The sequence below is a fragment of the Physeter macrocephalus genome, chromosome 20 (assembly GCF_002837175.3).
Source record: "Physeter macrocephalus isolate SW-GA chromosome 20, ASM283717v5, whole genome shotgun sequence".
In the NCBI taxonomy this organism is placed as follows: Eukaryota; Metazoa; Chordata; class Mammalia; order Artiodactyla; family Physeteridae; genus Physeter; species Physeter macrocephalus.
In genome coordinates this window covers 84,956,744-84,968,617 of record NC_041233.1, presented here as the reverse complement: position 1 = coordinate 84,968,617, position 11,874 = coordinate 84,956,744, and the positions used below count along the sequence as shown (strand labels likewise).

General features: G+C 35.8%; 1 protein-coding gene across 2 annotated transcripts; it reads right to left on the bottom strand.

Annotated features, from left to right (window-relative positions):
* Nucleotides 1-2,063: 2,063 nt before the first annotated feature.
* Nucleotides 2,064-8,032, bottom strand: LOC112061838 (arylamine N-acetyltransferase 1). 2 transcript variants are annotated; one of them, XM_055081243.1, is made up of 3 exons: nt 7,777-8,032; nt 7,220-7,334; nt 2,064-4,767 (listed from the first exon to the last, which is right to left on the bottom strand). In XM_055081243.1, exon 3 carries the CDS (start codon nt 4,760-4,762, stop codon nt 3,890-3,892), a length of 873 nt encoding a protein of 290 aa, XP_054937218.1. In that variant the 5' UTR covers nt 4,763-4,767; nt 7,220-7,334; nt 7,777-8,032; the 3' UTR covers nt 2,064-3,889. The 2 variants fall into 2 exon arrangements, with proteins under 2 accessions (XP_054937218.1, XP_023987277.1); XM_024131509.2 differs by having other exon boundaries at nt 7,256-7,334.
* Nucleotides 8,033-11,874: the final 3,842 nt, after the last annotated feature.

Genomic DNA, 11,874 nt, shown 5'->3' with positions numbered 1-11,874 from the left:
GCCCAAAATATGATCTACCCTGGTGAATGTTCCATGAGCACATCAGAAGAAAGTGTATTCCATTGTTTCTTGATGGAATGCCCTATAAATACCAATTAAGTCCATCTAGTTTAATGTGTCATTTAAAGCTTCTGTTTCCTTATTTAATTTCATTTTTGTTGATCTGTCCATTGGAGAAAGTGGGGTGTTAAAGTCCCCTACTATTATTGTGCTACTGTTGATTTCCCCTTTTATAGCTCTTAGCATTTGCTTTAGGCATTGAGGTGCTCCTATGTTGGGTGCGTAAATATATACAATTGTTATATCTTTTTCTTGGATTGATCCCTTGATCATTACATAGTGTACTTTTTTGTCTCTTGTAATAGTGTTTATTTTAAAGTCTATTTTGTCTGATATGAGAAGTGTTACTCCAGCTTTCTTTTGATTTCCATTTTCATGGAATATCTTTTTCCATCCCCTCACTTTTAGTCTGTATGGGTCCCTAGGTCTGAAGTGGGTCTCTTGTAGACAGCATATATAGGGTCTTGTTTTTCTATCCATTCAGCCAGTCTATGTCTTTTGATTGGAGCATCGAATCCATTTACATTTAAGGTAATTATCAATATGAATATTCTTATTACCATTTTCTTAATTTTTTTCAGTTTGTTATTGTAGGTCTTTTCCTTCTTTTCTGTTTCCTGCCTAGATAATTTCCTTTAACATTTGTTGTAAAACTGGTTTTGTGGTGCTGAATTCTCTTAGCTTTTGCTTGTCTGTAATGGTTTTAATTTATCCATTGAATCTGAATGAGATCCTTGCTGGGTAGAGTAATCTTGGTTGTAGATTTTTCCCTTTTATCACTTTAAATATGTTCTGCCACTCCCTTCTGACTGGCAGAGTTTCTGCTGAAAGATCAGCTGTTAACCTTATGGGGATTCCTTTGTATGTTATTTGTTGCTTTTCCCTTGTTGCTTTTAATATTTTTCTTTGTACTTAATTTTTGATTCTTTTTTTAACATCTTTACTGGAGTATAACTGTTTTACAATGGTGTGTTAGTTTCTGCTTTACAACAAAGTGAATCAGTTATACATATACATATGTTCCCGTATCTCTTCCCTCTTGCGTCTCCCTTCCTCCCACCCTCCCTATGCCACCCCTCTAGGTGGTCACAAAGCACAGAGCTGATCTCCCTGTGCTATGCGGCTGCTTCCCACTAAGTATCTATTTTACATTTGGTAGTGTATATATGTCCATGCCACTCTCTCACTTCGTCACATCTTACCCTTCCCCTTCCCCATATCCTCAAGTCCATGCTCTAGTAGGTCTGTGTTTTATTCCCGTCCTACCACTAATCTCTTCATGACATTTTTTTTTCTTAGATTCCATGTGTCTTGGCGTGTTTCTCCTTGGATTTTTCCTGTATGGGACTCTCTGTGCTTCCTGGACTTGATTAACTATTTCCTTTCCCATATTAGGGAAGTTTTCAACTATAGTCTCTTCAAATATTTTCTCAGTCCCTTTCTTTTTCTCTTCTTCTTCTGGGACCCCTATAATCCGAATGTTGTGGTGTATAATCCGAATGTTGTGACAGTCTCAGAGACCTCTGGGTCTCTGAGACTGTCCTCAATTCTTTTCATTCGTTTTTCTTTATTCTGCTCTGTGGTAGTTATTTCCACTATTTTATCTTCCAAGTCACTTATCCTTTCTTCTGCCTCATTTATCCTGCTATTGATTCCTTCTAGAGCATTTTAAATTCCATTTATTGTGTTGTTCATCATTGTTTGTTTGCTCTTTAGTTCTTCTAGATCCTTGTTCAACGTTTCTTGTGTTTTCTGCATTCTATTTCCAAGATTTTGGATCATCTTTACTATCATTACTCTGAATTCTTTTTCAGGTAGACTTCCTATTTCCTCTGCATTTGTTTGGTCTGGTGGGTTTTTACCTTGCTCTTTCATCTGCTGCATATTTCTCTGTCTTCTCATTTTGCTTAACTTATTGTGTATTCCTTTGCGCAGACTGCAGGTTTGTAGTTCCCATTGTTTTTTTGTCTGTCCCCAGTGGGTAAGGTTGGTTCAGTGGGTTGTGTAGGCTTCCCATTGGAGGGGACTGGTGCCTGTATTCTGGTGGATGAGGCTGGATCTTGTCTTTCTTGTGGGCAAGACTATGTCTGGTGGTGTGTTTTGGGGTGTCTGTGAACTTATTATGATTTTAGTCAGTCTCTCTGCTAATGCGTGTGTTTGTGTTCCTTACTGGTTGTTTGACATGGGGTGTCCAGCACTGGAGCTTGCTGGTCATTGAGTGGAGCTGTTTCTTAGTGTTGAGATGGAGATATTTGGGGAACTCTTGGAGATTGATATTACGTATAGCTGGGATGTCTCTGCTGATCCAATGTCCTGAGCTTGGCTCTCCCACATCAGAGGCTCAGTCCTGACATCCTGCCAGAACACCAAGTCCCTGTCAGCCACACGGCCAGGTACTTGGGGATTTCCTTGCCTTTTGGGAAGTCTGAGATCTTCTGCCAGTGTTCAGTAGGTGTTCTGTAGGAGTTGTTCCACATATAGATATATTTTTGATGTATTTGTTGGGAGGTGACCTCAATATTTGAGTCCTCCGCCATCTTGAAGGTCCTCTCTTGAGCCACATTTTGATCTGGAATGTATCTCTTGCCTACATCTCCTCCCTTGGCATTGTCTTTTCAGAATGTGAGAAAATCCTTTCTGTCCAACAGTACCATACATGACCTGACCATGCTGCAAGATAGCAGCAGAGCTGAACAAGGCCAACGTGAGGGAAGGAAGATGGTGCTCTAGGTTTGGCACTTATTCATATAGGTATTGTCCTCATTTTATCCCTGAGGAATGGGAGCCACAGATTCTTCAATTAATTCACCTGGTTTCCACAGGATTTGAAATCAGAACTGTATACTTTGAAGCACATACTCTTTCTCTTACAACAAAGTGTAAAAGGAAGTAAAAGAATAGAACTGGGAAACAAGAAAGAGGATTCAAGGAAGACTCTACTGCAGGAAAAAAAAAAAGAAACCCCATAATAACCTAACTCTGCCAAACAAAAATTTTATGACTGATATTGTATTGGCCAACAATGTTTTAACATACTTTTCCAACATCAAGATTTTAGATAATAAGTATTTTTAAATTTGCAGTACTTATTACTTTTAAGCAAAAATACTGAGTTCCAAAATTTGAAAATTATAAATAGTAGTGTTCCCATATTAAGAAAAATGGTATTTGAAGAACTGTGGTTGCAAAAAGAGCCATGTAAGAAATTATTAGTTGTGTCCCTCTCTTGGTACTTGATCACATGCTAACAAGTATTGGTTTACACCTCGTCTTGAGAAATATTAGGTTATTTGGAAGCAATGTCATGTCTCTTTCTTTTTGGTTGAATTATCCCATTATACATGTTGTATTTCTGCACAAATATGACATTGGATATACACTGGTAGAATTTAATAAAAAAAGTTTTCCTCAAGGTTCTAGTTACTGAATGATAGGTAAACATGTTCTATGAATTCAACATTCAACCAATGTGGAAAGTTTTCTAGCATAAATCACTTTTTCCTCAAGAAAACCATAGGCCATCATTAAAACATCTTTGCTATTATTATTTTTGTAAAGGTATATGGTTATGTTTTTAAAAATGTTATCTAATTTTATATGGTGACATTTTTAAAGGTGAAATGATTTGATGTCTAACATTTTCTTCAATATAATGTGGGAGCATTGAGAAAATATGATAGATAGGCCTCTAGTTTATAGCTGATAACTGAGTGATAAACAAATGGAGGTTTATTATTTCATTCTCTCTACTTTTATAGACGTCTAAATTTTTTTATAATAAAAAGTTACAGCACCAGAAGTAATACTGAGACCATTTTTACTGCTTACTCTATATGGTAAAAAATTTATCACCATGTTTGGGGACAAGATTTTTCTCCAAGGAAATATTAAATATATTTTTTAGATTTTCTTTTACTTCTTCTTCATTCAGTGTGTTAAACTCTACCAAATCTGTGTTGTCCTTATAATTGAATCTCCTGTAGGTGAGGGTGAAGCCCACTAAACAGTGAACACCTTCTGGAGTCTGCAAGGAACAAAATGACTTGCTTGTAAAGACAGATGCTGGAGATTCCTGAAGGTATATATTCACAGACTCAAAGTCTTCAATTGTTCGAGGTTCAAGAGTAAAAGAGTAGATTTTCCGATATTTATTCTTTTCCAGGAGCTCAGAATTAAGAAATTCTTCGTTTGGGATATACTGCTCTCTTCTGATTTGGTCCAAGTACCAGATTCCTCTCTCTTCTGTCAAGCAGAAGATGCAAGGCACCTGGGGCTGCTCCTTCCCAGAAATTAACTCTAGAGGCTGCCACATCTGGTAAGAGCGTCCAAATCCAGCATCAGCTATGTAGTTCCTGCCATCAATGGTCACCTTCAGCAGGAGGTGAATCATGGCATTGCTATATTTGTTTGCTAAAGTGTTGTATACATACCCTCCCAATATCGTGGTTTCAAAACCTATTGTGGTCAGAGCCCAGTACAGAAGATGATTGACTTGGAGACACCACCCACCTCGTTTCCTCCTCACAATTTGATCAAAAGTGGCCTCTAAGCCCAATTCCATGGCTTCTCCACAATGGATGTTAAGGTTCTCAAAAGGAATGGCTCGGATCTGGTGCTGAAGAATGTCAGTTAATGTTTCCAAGTCCAATTTGTTCCTACAGTGCTTATAACCAATTCTTTCAAAATATGCTTCAATGTTCATGATTCCTTAAAGCAAGGAAAACAAAACAAAAACAAATATATTACTTTTGTACTTGGATTTCTTTGATTAGCCTAATGATAACAAATGTATTTTAAACATGTAAACACAAACAATGGTTATAAATATCTGTAATTATAAGCCTTTTTTGTGTGTGCTTTTTCTGTATTAATGGTTTTCACATGCATAAGTTCAGTTAATGGTGTGAGTAACCCTGAAAGAAAAGTATTATCACTTCTTCCATGTTTTGAGCATGAGAAGTTGGAAATCCAGATGAAGTGATGTGTAAAATGATAAACAGCTTACATGTGGATTTCTTGGTGATGAATAAGGAGAGGTACAAGTTGCTATCAATTAAAATAGAGTTTACAAACAGGAGAATTATATAATATAGTACTTTCATTCATGGTACTTGACCAACTCAATATCCTCTTCAGCTGAACCTTACACAAATTTCCCCACTCAAAAATTCATATTCATTCACAAACTGATTTATTGATTTATTCAATAAATAGTTTACTGAAAATCTATTGTGTATATGTTACTGACCTAGTGGTTGCTTATCTTAAAGAACCTTACATTTTAGTGGGGTCTAGTATGACACAGCGAATTAAATGAATTAAAAAAACATGCAATTTCTTAGATAGTGATAAGTGTTCTGGGGAAAACAAAGCAAAGAAGGTAGATAAGATGTGCACAGAGAGAGCTTCAGTTTCCAATAAGGTGGGCAGAGGAAGCTTCACTATGACTTTAAGGATGTGAGAGAATGAGCCATGTCCACAAATGTGGGAGGACGATTTAGGAAGAAGGACCAGAGAGTTAAAAAAAAAAAGCCCTAAACTGGAATCTGCCTAGAGTCTCCAAAGAACATTCAAGGAAGACAGGATGAAGGGAGCAGAGGGAGTAAGTGGAAGCATGGATTGAGATGAGATCTGACCTTTTGTCTTTCACTCTGAGATGAGAAATCACTGTGAGAAGGGCAATAGGGGAAGGCTGCAGTTTGGGCAAAATGCACCATCATCAAATTGTTATGTCTGGTTTGTATGGAGAGTGAGCTGTACATACTGAGCTGAATGAATAGGCATGTGATCCAGGTAGGCGCAATTCAAAGCACATTTGCTCTAGGACCAGTGTTTTGCTCGTGGATGGCATGTGGTCCAAGTCAGTTCAATGAGACTCTGTTGAGGAACTTTTGCTGAAACCTAAGCAGATGATTCTACTGCAGGGCCAGAACCTGGTAGGATATTTGCTCAAATCTATTAGGAGAACTTGCTGAAGAATAATATCAACAAAGAATTTATTGAGTTGAGGAATGAAAAGCAGGAAAAGGAAAGATGAGAAAAGACAACAATCAAGTCTTAAGCTGTATCTTGACTTTATGGTAAGGTGAACCAGAAAAAAAAAGAAGTCCTTATTTTGTAAAATCTCATGTAGGAAATGTTTCTGTCCCCTGATACCAGAGTCATAATCCAGTGTGGACACTGATTGTAACAGTGGTGCATTACCATTGGTAAGATGACATGGCCTGAAGTGAGAGGCTACAAAAGGCCCTGCCCCTAGGTTAATGGTGATAAGTTATGTATTCCTGTTGTCCTTCTTAATGTCATTTCTTTCAGATTCACCTAATTCTCTTTTTTGACCAGTTATTCCTCCCATTTTGCTAGTGTTTCAACTTTTTCTATTCTTGATGTCTGCAATCTGATCTCCAAATCTCTTAAGCTTATTTCATTTCTTCTCATCTTTACATGCATCAGTATTCTTTCTCAACATCTGCACAAGCCAAAAACTCTATGACTCAGACACCGAGAGAACAACTGGTACTTAGCCAGACCACCACAAACCCTCTTCTGCTTCTGTATCCAGAATCAGTGCTGGGTAAGTAAGGAGGGCAGGCGATGTGGAACAAAAGAAATATGATTTGGACCTGCCTGGCCATTTCATTTCTGGGTTAACCAACATCTTTTTATTTGGAAATTAATGTATATTTTTTAAAGCTATCTTTTGATTTTAAAGATTTTTCTTTGTTCCTTCTGGAGGGGATATGGGGATATATGTGTACATATAGTTGATTCACTTTGTTATACAGCAGAAACTAACACAACAATATAAAGCAATTATACTCCAATAAAGATGTTAAAAAAAAGATACTATGTTAATTTAGAATTTAGTAACATCAACTTCATTGAGAAGAAGCCAGTATAGGGGTCTGGATTCAAGCAACATGTTATAACCAAATTATACCTGCATATTCCATGACTAAATATAAGAGATTTTGTACTACTGAAGTTATGATAGAAGGTGAAATATGGAGGCACTAGAAAGTAGTTGTCAGGATAAAACTGGGTGAAAACACTGCAAAGTTTATATATTGACTTGTAATTTAGATGTGCACTGATATACCATTTCATTTTCTTGATCATAAATATAAGAAAAGAATGAAAGGAGGGAGAGTGAACACACCTAGGGAGCCAGCTGAGATGTCTCAGAAAAGCATACCTTTCTGAGGAAGTTCAATGTAGATTGAGTCTCAGTTTTAATTCAGAAGACTTAGGATAGTTCTTCTTCCTAGTTCACACTGTAGAAATAAAAGAAAAAATAGTTTAAAATATATCATATTCTTCCTTGAAAACAAGGACAGTAGTTCTCATTGGGACATGAATATGAAGAATATTTTAAAATCACAAAACAGAAGGAGTAAAATGGCCATTTGGGTTGCATAGAGAAGAGAGCTGAATGTACAATGATGGGAGATGGGAGCAAAACTGGTGGGTTCTAAGCCTGGAGACTGGGGAAGTCACCAGCAGGGGGCTCAGACACAACAGACCAGATGAATATTTGTCATACAATCAGCAAGGATGGGTGAACTCTGTCTCAGGCCCCTGATTGCTACTACAAGATTTACCAAACACAGAAGAGACAAGTATGTAATGGTAGTACCTGTCTTCCTTTAGGTGTAAAGTATAATTGGGGATATTGGGGCAGAAAAATAAGGCAATGTTCTTAATGCATGGTGTCACCAGAAAGGATGAAGAACCTTCCGTATGCAGAAGACCAGCCATCAAAATATCTCTTGTCTTTAGTCATCTTCCCTCATCTCCACTGGAAAGATTGCAGAGTCCAAGGTCCACTCCAGCCAGACATGTCACCAGTCACATTTCATTCAAAAAACAAATAAAAGATGGAGACAGAACTATACATGCATGAATATGATGAAAAAACAGAATGCAAATATACTATGAGACTGGGATCAGAAGAAAAGGACATAATACACAAAAGATAGGGGAAAAAGACAACCAGCTCAAGAAGAAACATAAACTGAACAATGGAAAGATATTCTTCACAGGTACTTGAAGAGATAGAACATTTAAAATGGACTCATACCAAAATGCCAAAAAATGAGGTGATAAAATAACACAGTATTATCAAAAGAACTATTTATAACTTAGGAAACTAATTAAGAATAACAACAAAGATAATATATAAGTAATTATGAACAAAAGGGGAATATATATAGCATAATATCAAATAACTTATGTAGAAGAAAAACTTAATATTCAATGGTTTTAATGAAGAGATAAAGCCATTAAAGAGTTAGAGATAAGCTAATAGACATAAAACCAGTCAAAGACAATCCAATATAAAGATAATTGGTATTTCTGAAGGAAAAAAATAAAGCTCAAAAAGGATAATGGAAAAAAAATGTACATATTCTAATAGTGTTACCTCTCCATCAGCCTGTGAAGATGTAAATCAAAATGAAAAACTAAGGAAGAGACAGGCAGAATTGACTCCTTTTATTATAGGATAGAGTAGAAAAGTTATGAGAATTATGGCTGAAGTAATTTTAAAACATTTAAAAAGTGTGAATTAAGTGAAAGCCATTAGACCTATTGACCTCTGCCTCAGGTACAGAGGGTAAAGAACAGAGCATGTTCAGTGTACCTTGAGGGGGCACATGACACTGGTGAGGATTAGGCTATCTCTTGACTTTCTGGTAAGGTGAGCACCCCCCCACCCCAAAAGTCTGTATTTTGTAAAATCCCATGTAGAAAAAAATTTCTGTCCCCTGTTACCAGAGTTCTAATCTAGTATGGACAGTAATTGTAACAGTGGTGCATTACTATTGGTAAGATGACATGGCCTGAGGTGACATGGTACAAAGAATCCCACCCATAGGTTAATGGTGATAAGCTATATATTTCTATTGTCTTTCTATTTTTTTCAATTAGACAACATCTACTAAATGAGAAAACTACACTTAAAAAGTGCTTTGAAACAAAATGAAATTAGAAAAAAAGACATGTGCATTTGAAAGAACTTTGCACTCTGCTGAAAATCAAATCTCTTGCAGTAATACAGTATGCCTATTCTTAAAATATAAGTTAACAGAATTTTCAATTTATTATTTTCAAAGATGATATTAAGGTCAAGAATTTCACATCTATGGTAGCCCTTATAGAAGGGCATTTATAAATATGATATCCATCCCTATGAAGCTTACAAATTTGACAATGCTCAATAAAAGCTTTTGGAATCACATCCAAGTGTCTCATCTAATGAATCACAAATTTGTGTCCTGTAAGTTCTCCTTCTAAAATCTTTATGTAGGCTTTTCTATTTCCATCATTTGTTAATTAAAAAAAATATTTTGTTTAAAAAAAAGGAAAAGAAATGCTGGAATAAATCCTAGATCATGTACAGAAATTATTCCTACTATAGTTTACTACAAAGCATGTTTATGCAATATCATATGAATTTTGATCATGAAAAATCAGAATAAAAATCTTTAGTGACGTAAGCCTTACAATCATATACAACATTCAAATGGTAATATTAGACAGTTGAGTACCCAATACCCATAGCTGACAAATGTCCTACTGACCAACATTCATTTAAATACATCCTTCATATAGAGGGAGGAAAAAAGAGAGATTGTCAGCTTTCCAAGCCTTGTCAAAAAAGGATTTTCATGTTCTGTGGATCTAAAAACAAACAACAATAAAAACAAACCCCCAAAACAAAACTGGTGCAGGTGAGGGTGTTATCAGAAAGTAAAGCATGCTGAAAGGTGTTTTGTGGGAATTAAAAACCTAATTCTTTCTTAATGTCACAAAGAAAACAATAGCAAGAGTCAATAAAACTAAGAGCTGGTTCTTTGAGAAGATAAACAAAATTGATAAACTTTTAGCCAGACTCAAGAAGAAAAGGGAGAAGACTCAAATCAACAAAATTTGGAATGAAAAACGAGAAGTTACAACTGACACCACAGAAATACAAAGGATTGGAAGAGACTACTGCAAGCAATTATATGCCAATAAAATGGACAACCTGGAAGAAATGGACAAATTCTTAGAAAAGTACAATCTTCCAAGACTGAACCAGAAGAAATAGAAAATATGAACAGACCAATCACAAGTAAAGAAATTGAAACTGTGACTAAAAGTCTTCCAACAAACAAAGGTCCAGAACCAGAAGGCTTCACAGGAGAATTCTATCAAACATTTAGAGAAGAGCTAACACCTATCCTTCTCAAACTCTTCCAAAAAAATTGAAGAGGGTGGAACACTTCCAAACTCATTCTACGAGGCCACCATCACCCTGACACCAATACCAGACAAAGAAAACTACAGACCAATATCACTGATGAATATAGACACAAAAATCCTCAATATTAGCAAACCAAATCCAACAACACATTAAAAGCATCATACACCATTATCAAGTGGGATTTATCCGAGGGATGTGAGGATTTTTCAACATACACAAATTACACCATATTAACAACTTGAAGAATAAAAAACATATGATCATTTCAATAGTTGCTGAAAAAGCTTTTAACAAAATTCAACACTCATTTATGATAAAAACTCTCCAGAAAGTGAGCATACAGGGAAACTACCTCAACATAATAAAGGCTATATATGACAAACCCACAGCAAACATTATTCTCAATGGTGAAAAACTGAAAGCATTTCCTCTAAGATCAGGGACAAGACAAGGGTGTCCACTCTCGCCACTATTATTAAACATACTTTTGGAAGTCCTAGCCATGACAATCAGAGAAGAAAAATAAATAAAAGGAATACAAATTGGAAAAGAAGTAAAATACTCACTGTTTACAGATGACATTCTACTATACATAGAAAATCCTAAAGATGCCACCAGAAAGCTTCTAGAGCTAATCAATGAATTTAGTAAAGTTGCAGGATACAAAATTAATATACAGAACTACCTTACATACCTATACACTAACAATGAAAGATCAGAAAGAGAAATTAAGGAAACAATCCCATTTACCATTCCAACCAAAAGAATAAAATACCTAGGAATAAACCTACCTAAGGAGGCAAAAACCTGTACTCAGAAAACTATAAGACACTGATTAAAGAAATTAAAGATGACACAAACAGATGGAGAGATATACCATGTTCTTGGATTGAAGGAATCAATATTGTGAAAATGACTATAATACCCATAGCAGTCTACAGATTCAATGCAATCCCTATCAAATTACCAATGGCATTTTTCACAGAATTAGAACAAACTATTTTACAATTTGTATGGAAAGCAAAAAGACTCCAAATAGTCAAAGCAATCTTGAGAGAGAAAAACGGAGCTAGAGGAATCAGGCTCCTGGACTTCAGACTATACTACAAAGCTACAGTAATCAATACAGTATGATACTGACACACAAACAGAAATATAGAGCAATGGAACAGGATAGCAAGCCCAGAGATAAACTCATGCACCTATGGTCACCTAATCTATGACTAAGGAGGCAAGAATATACAATGGAGAAAAGACAGCCTCTTCAATAAGTGGTACTGGGAAAACTGGACAGCTACCTGTAGAAGAATGAAATTAGAACACTCCCTAACACCATACACAGAAATAAACTAAAAATGAATTAAAGACCTACATATAAGGTAAGAAAGTATACAACTCTTAGAGGAAAACATAGGCAGAACATTCTATGACATAAATCACAACAAGATCCTTTTTGACCCACCTCCTAGAGTAATGGAAATAAAATCAAAAATAAAGAAATGGGACCTAATTAAACTTAAAAGCTTTTGCACAGCAAAGAAAATCATAAATGAGATAAAAAGACAACC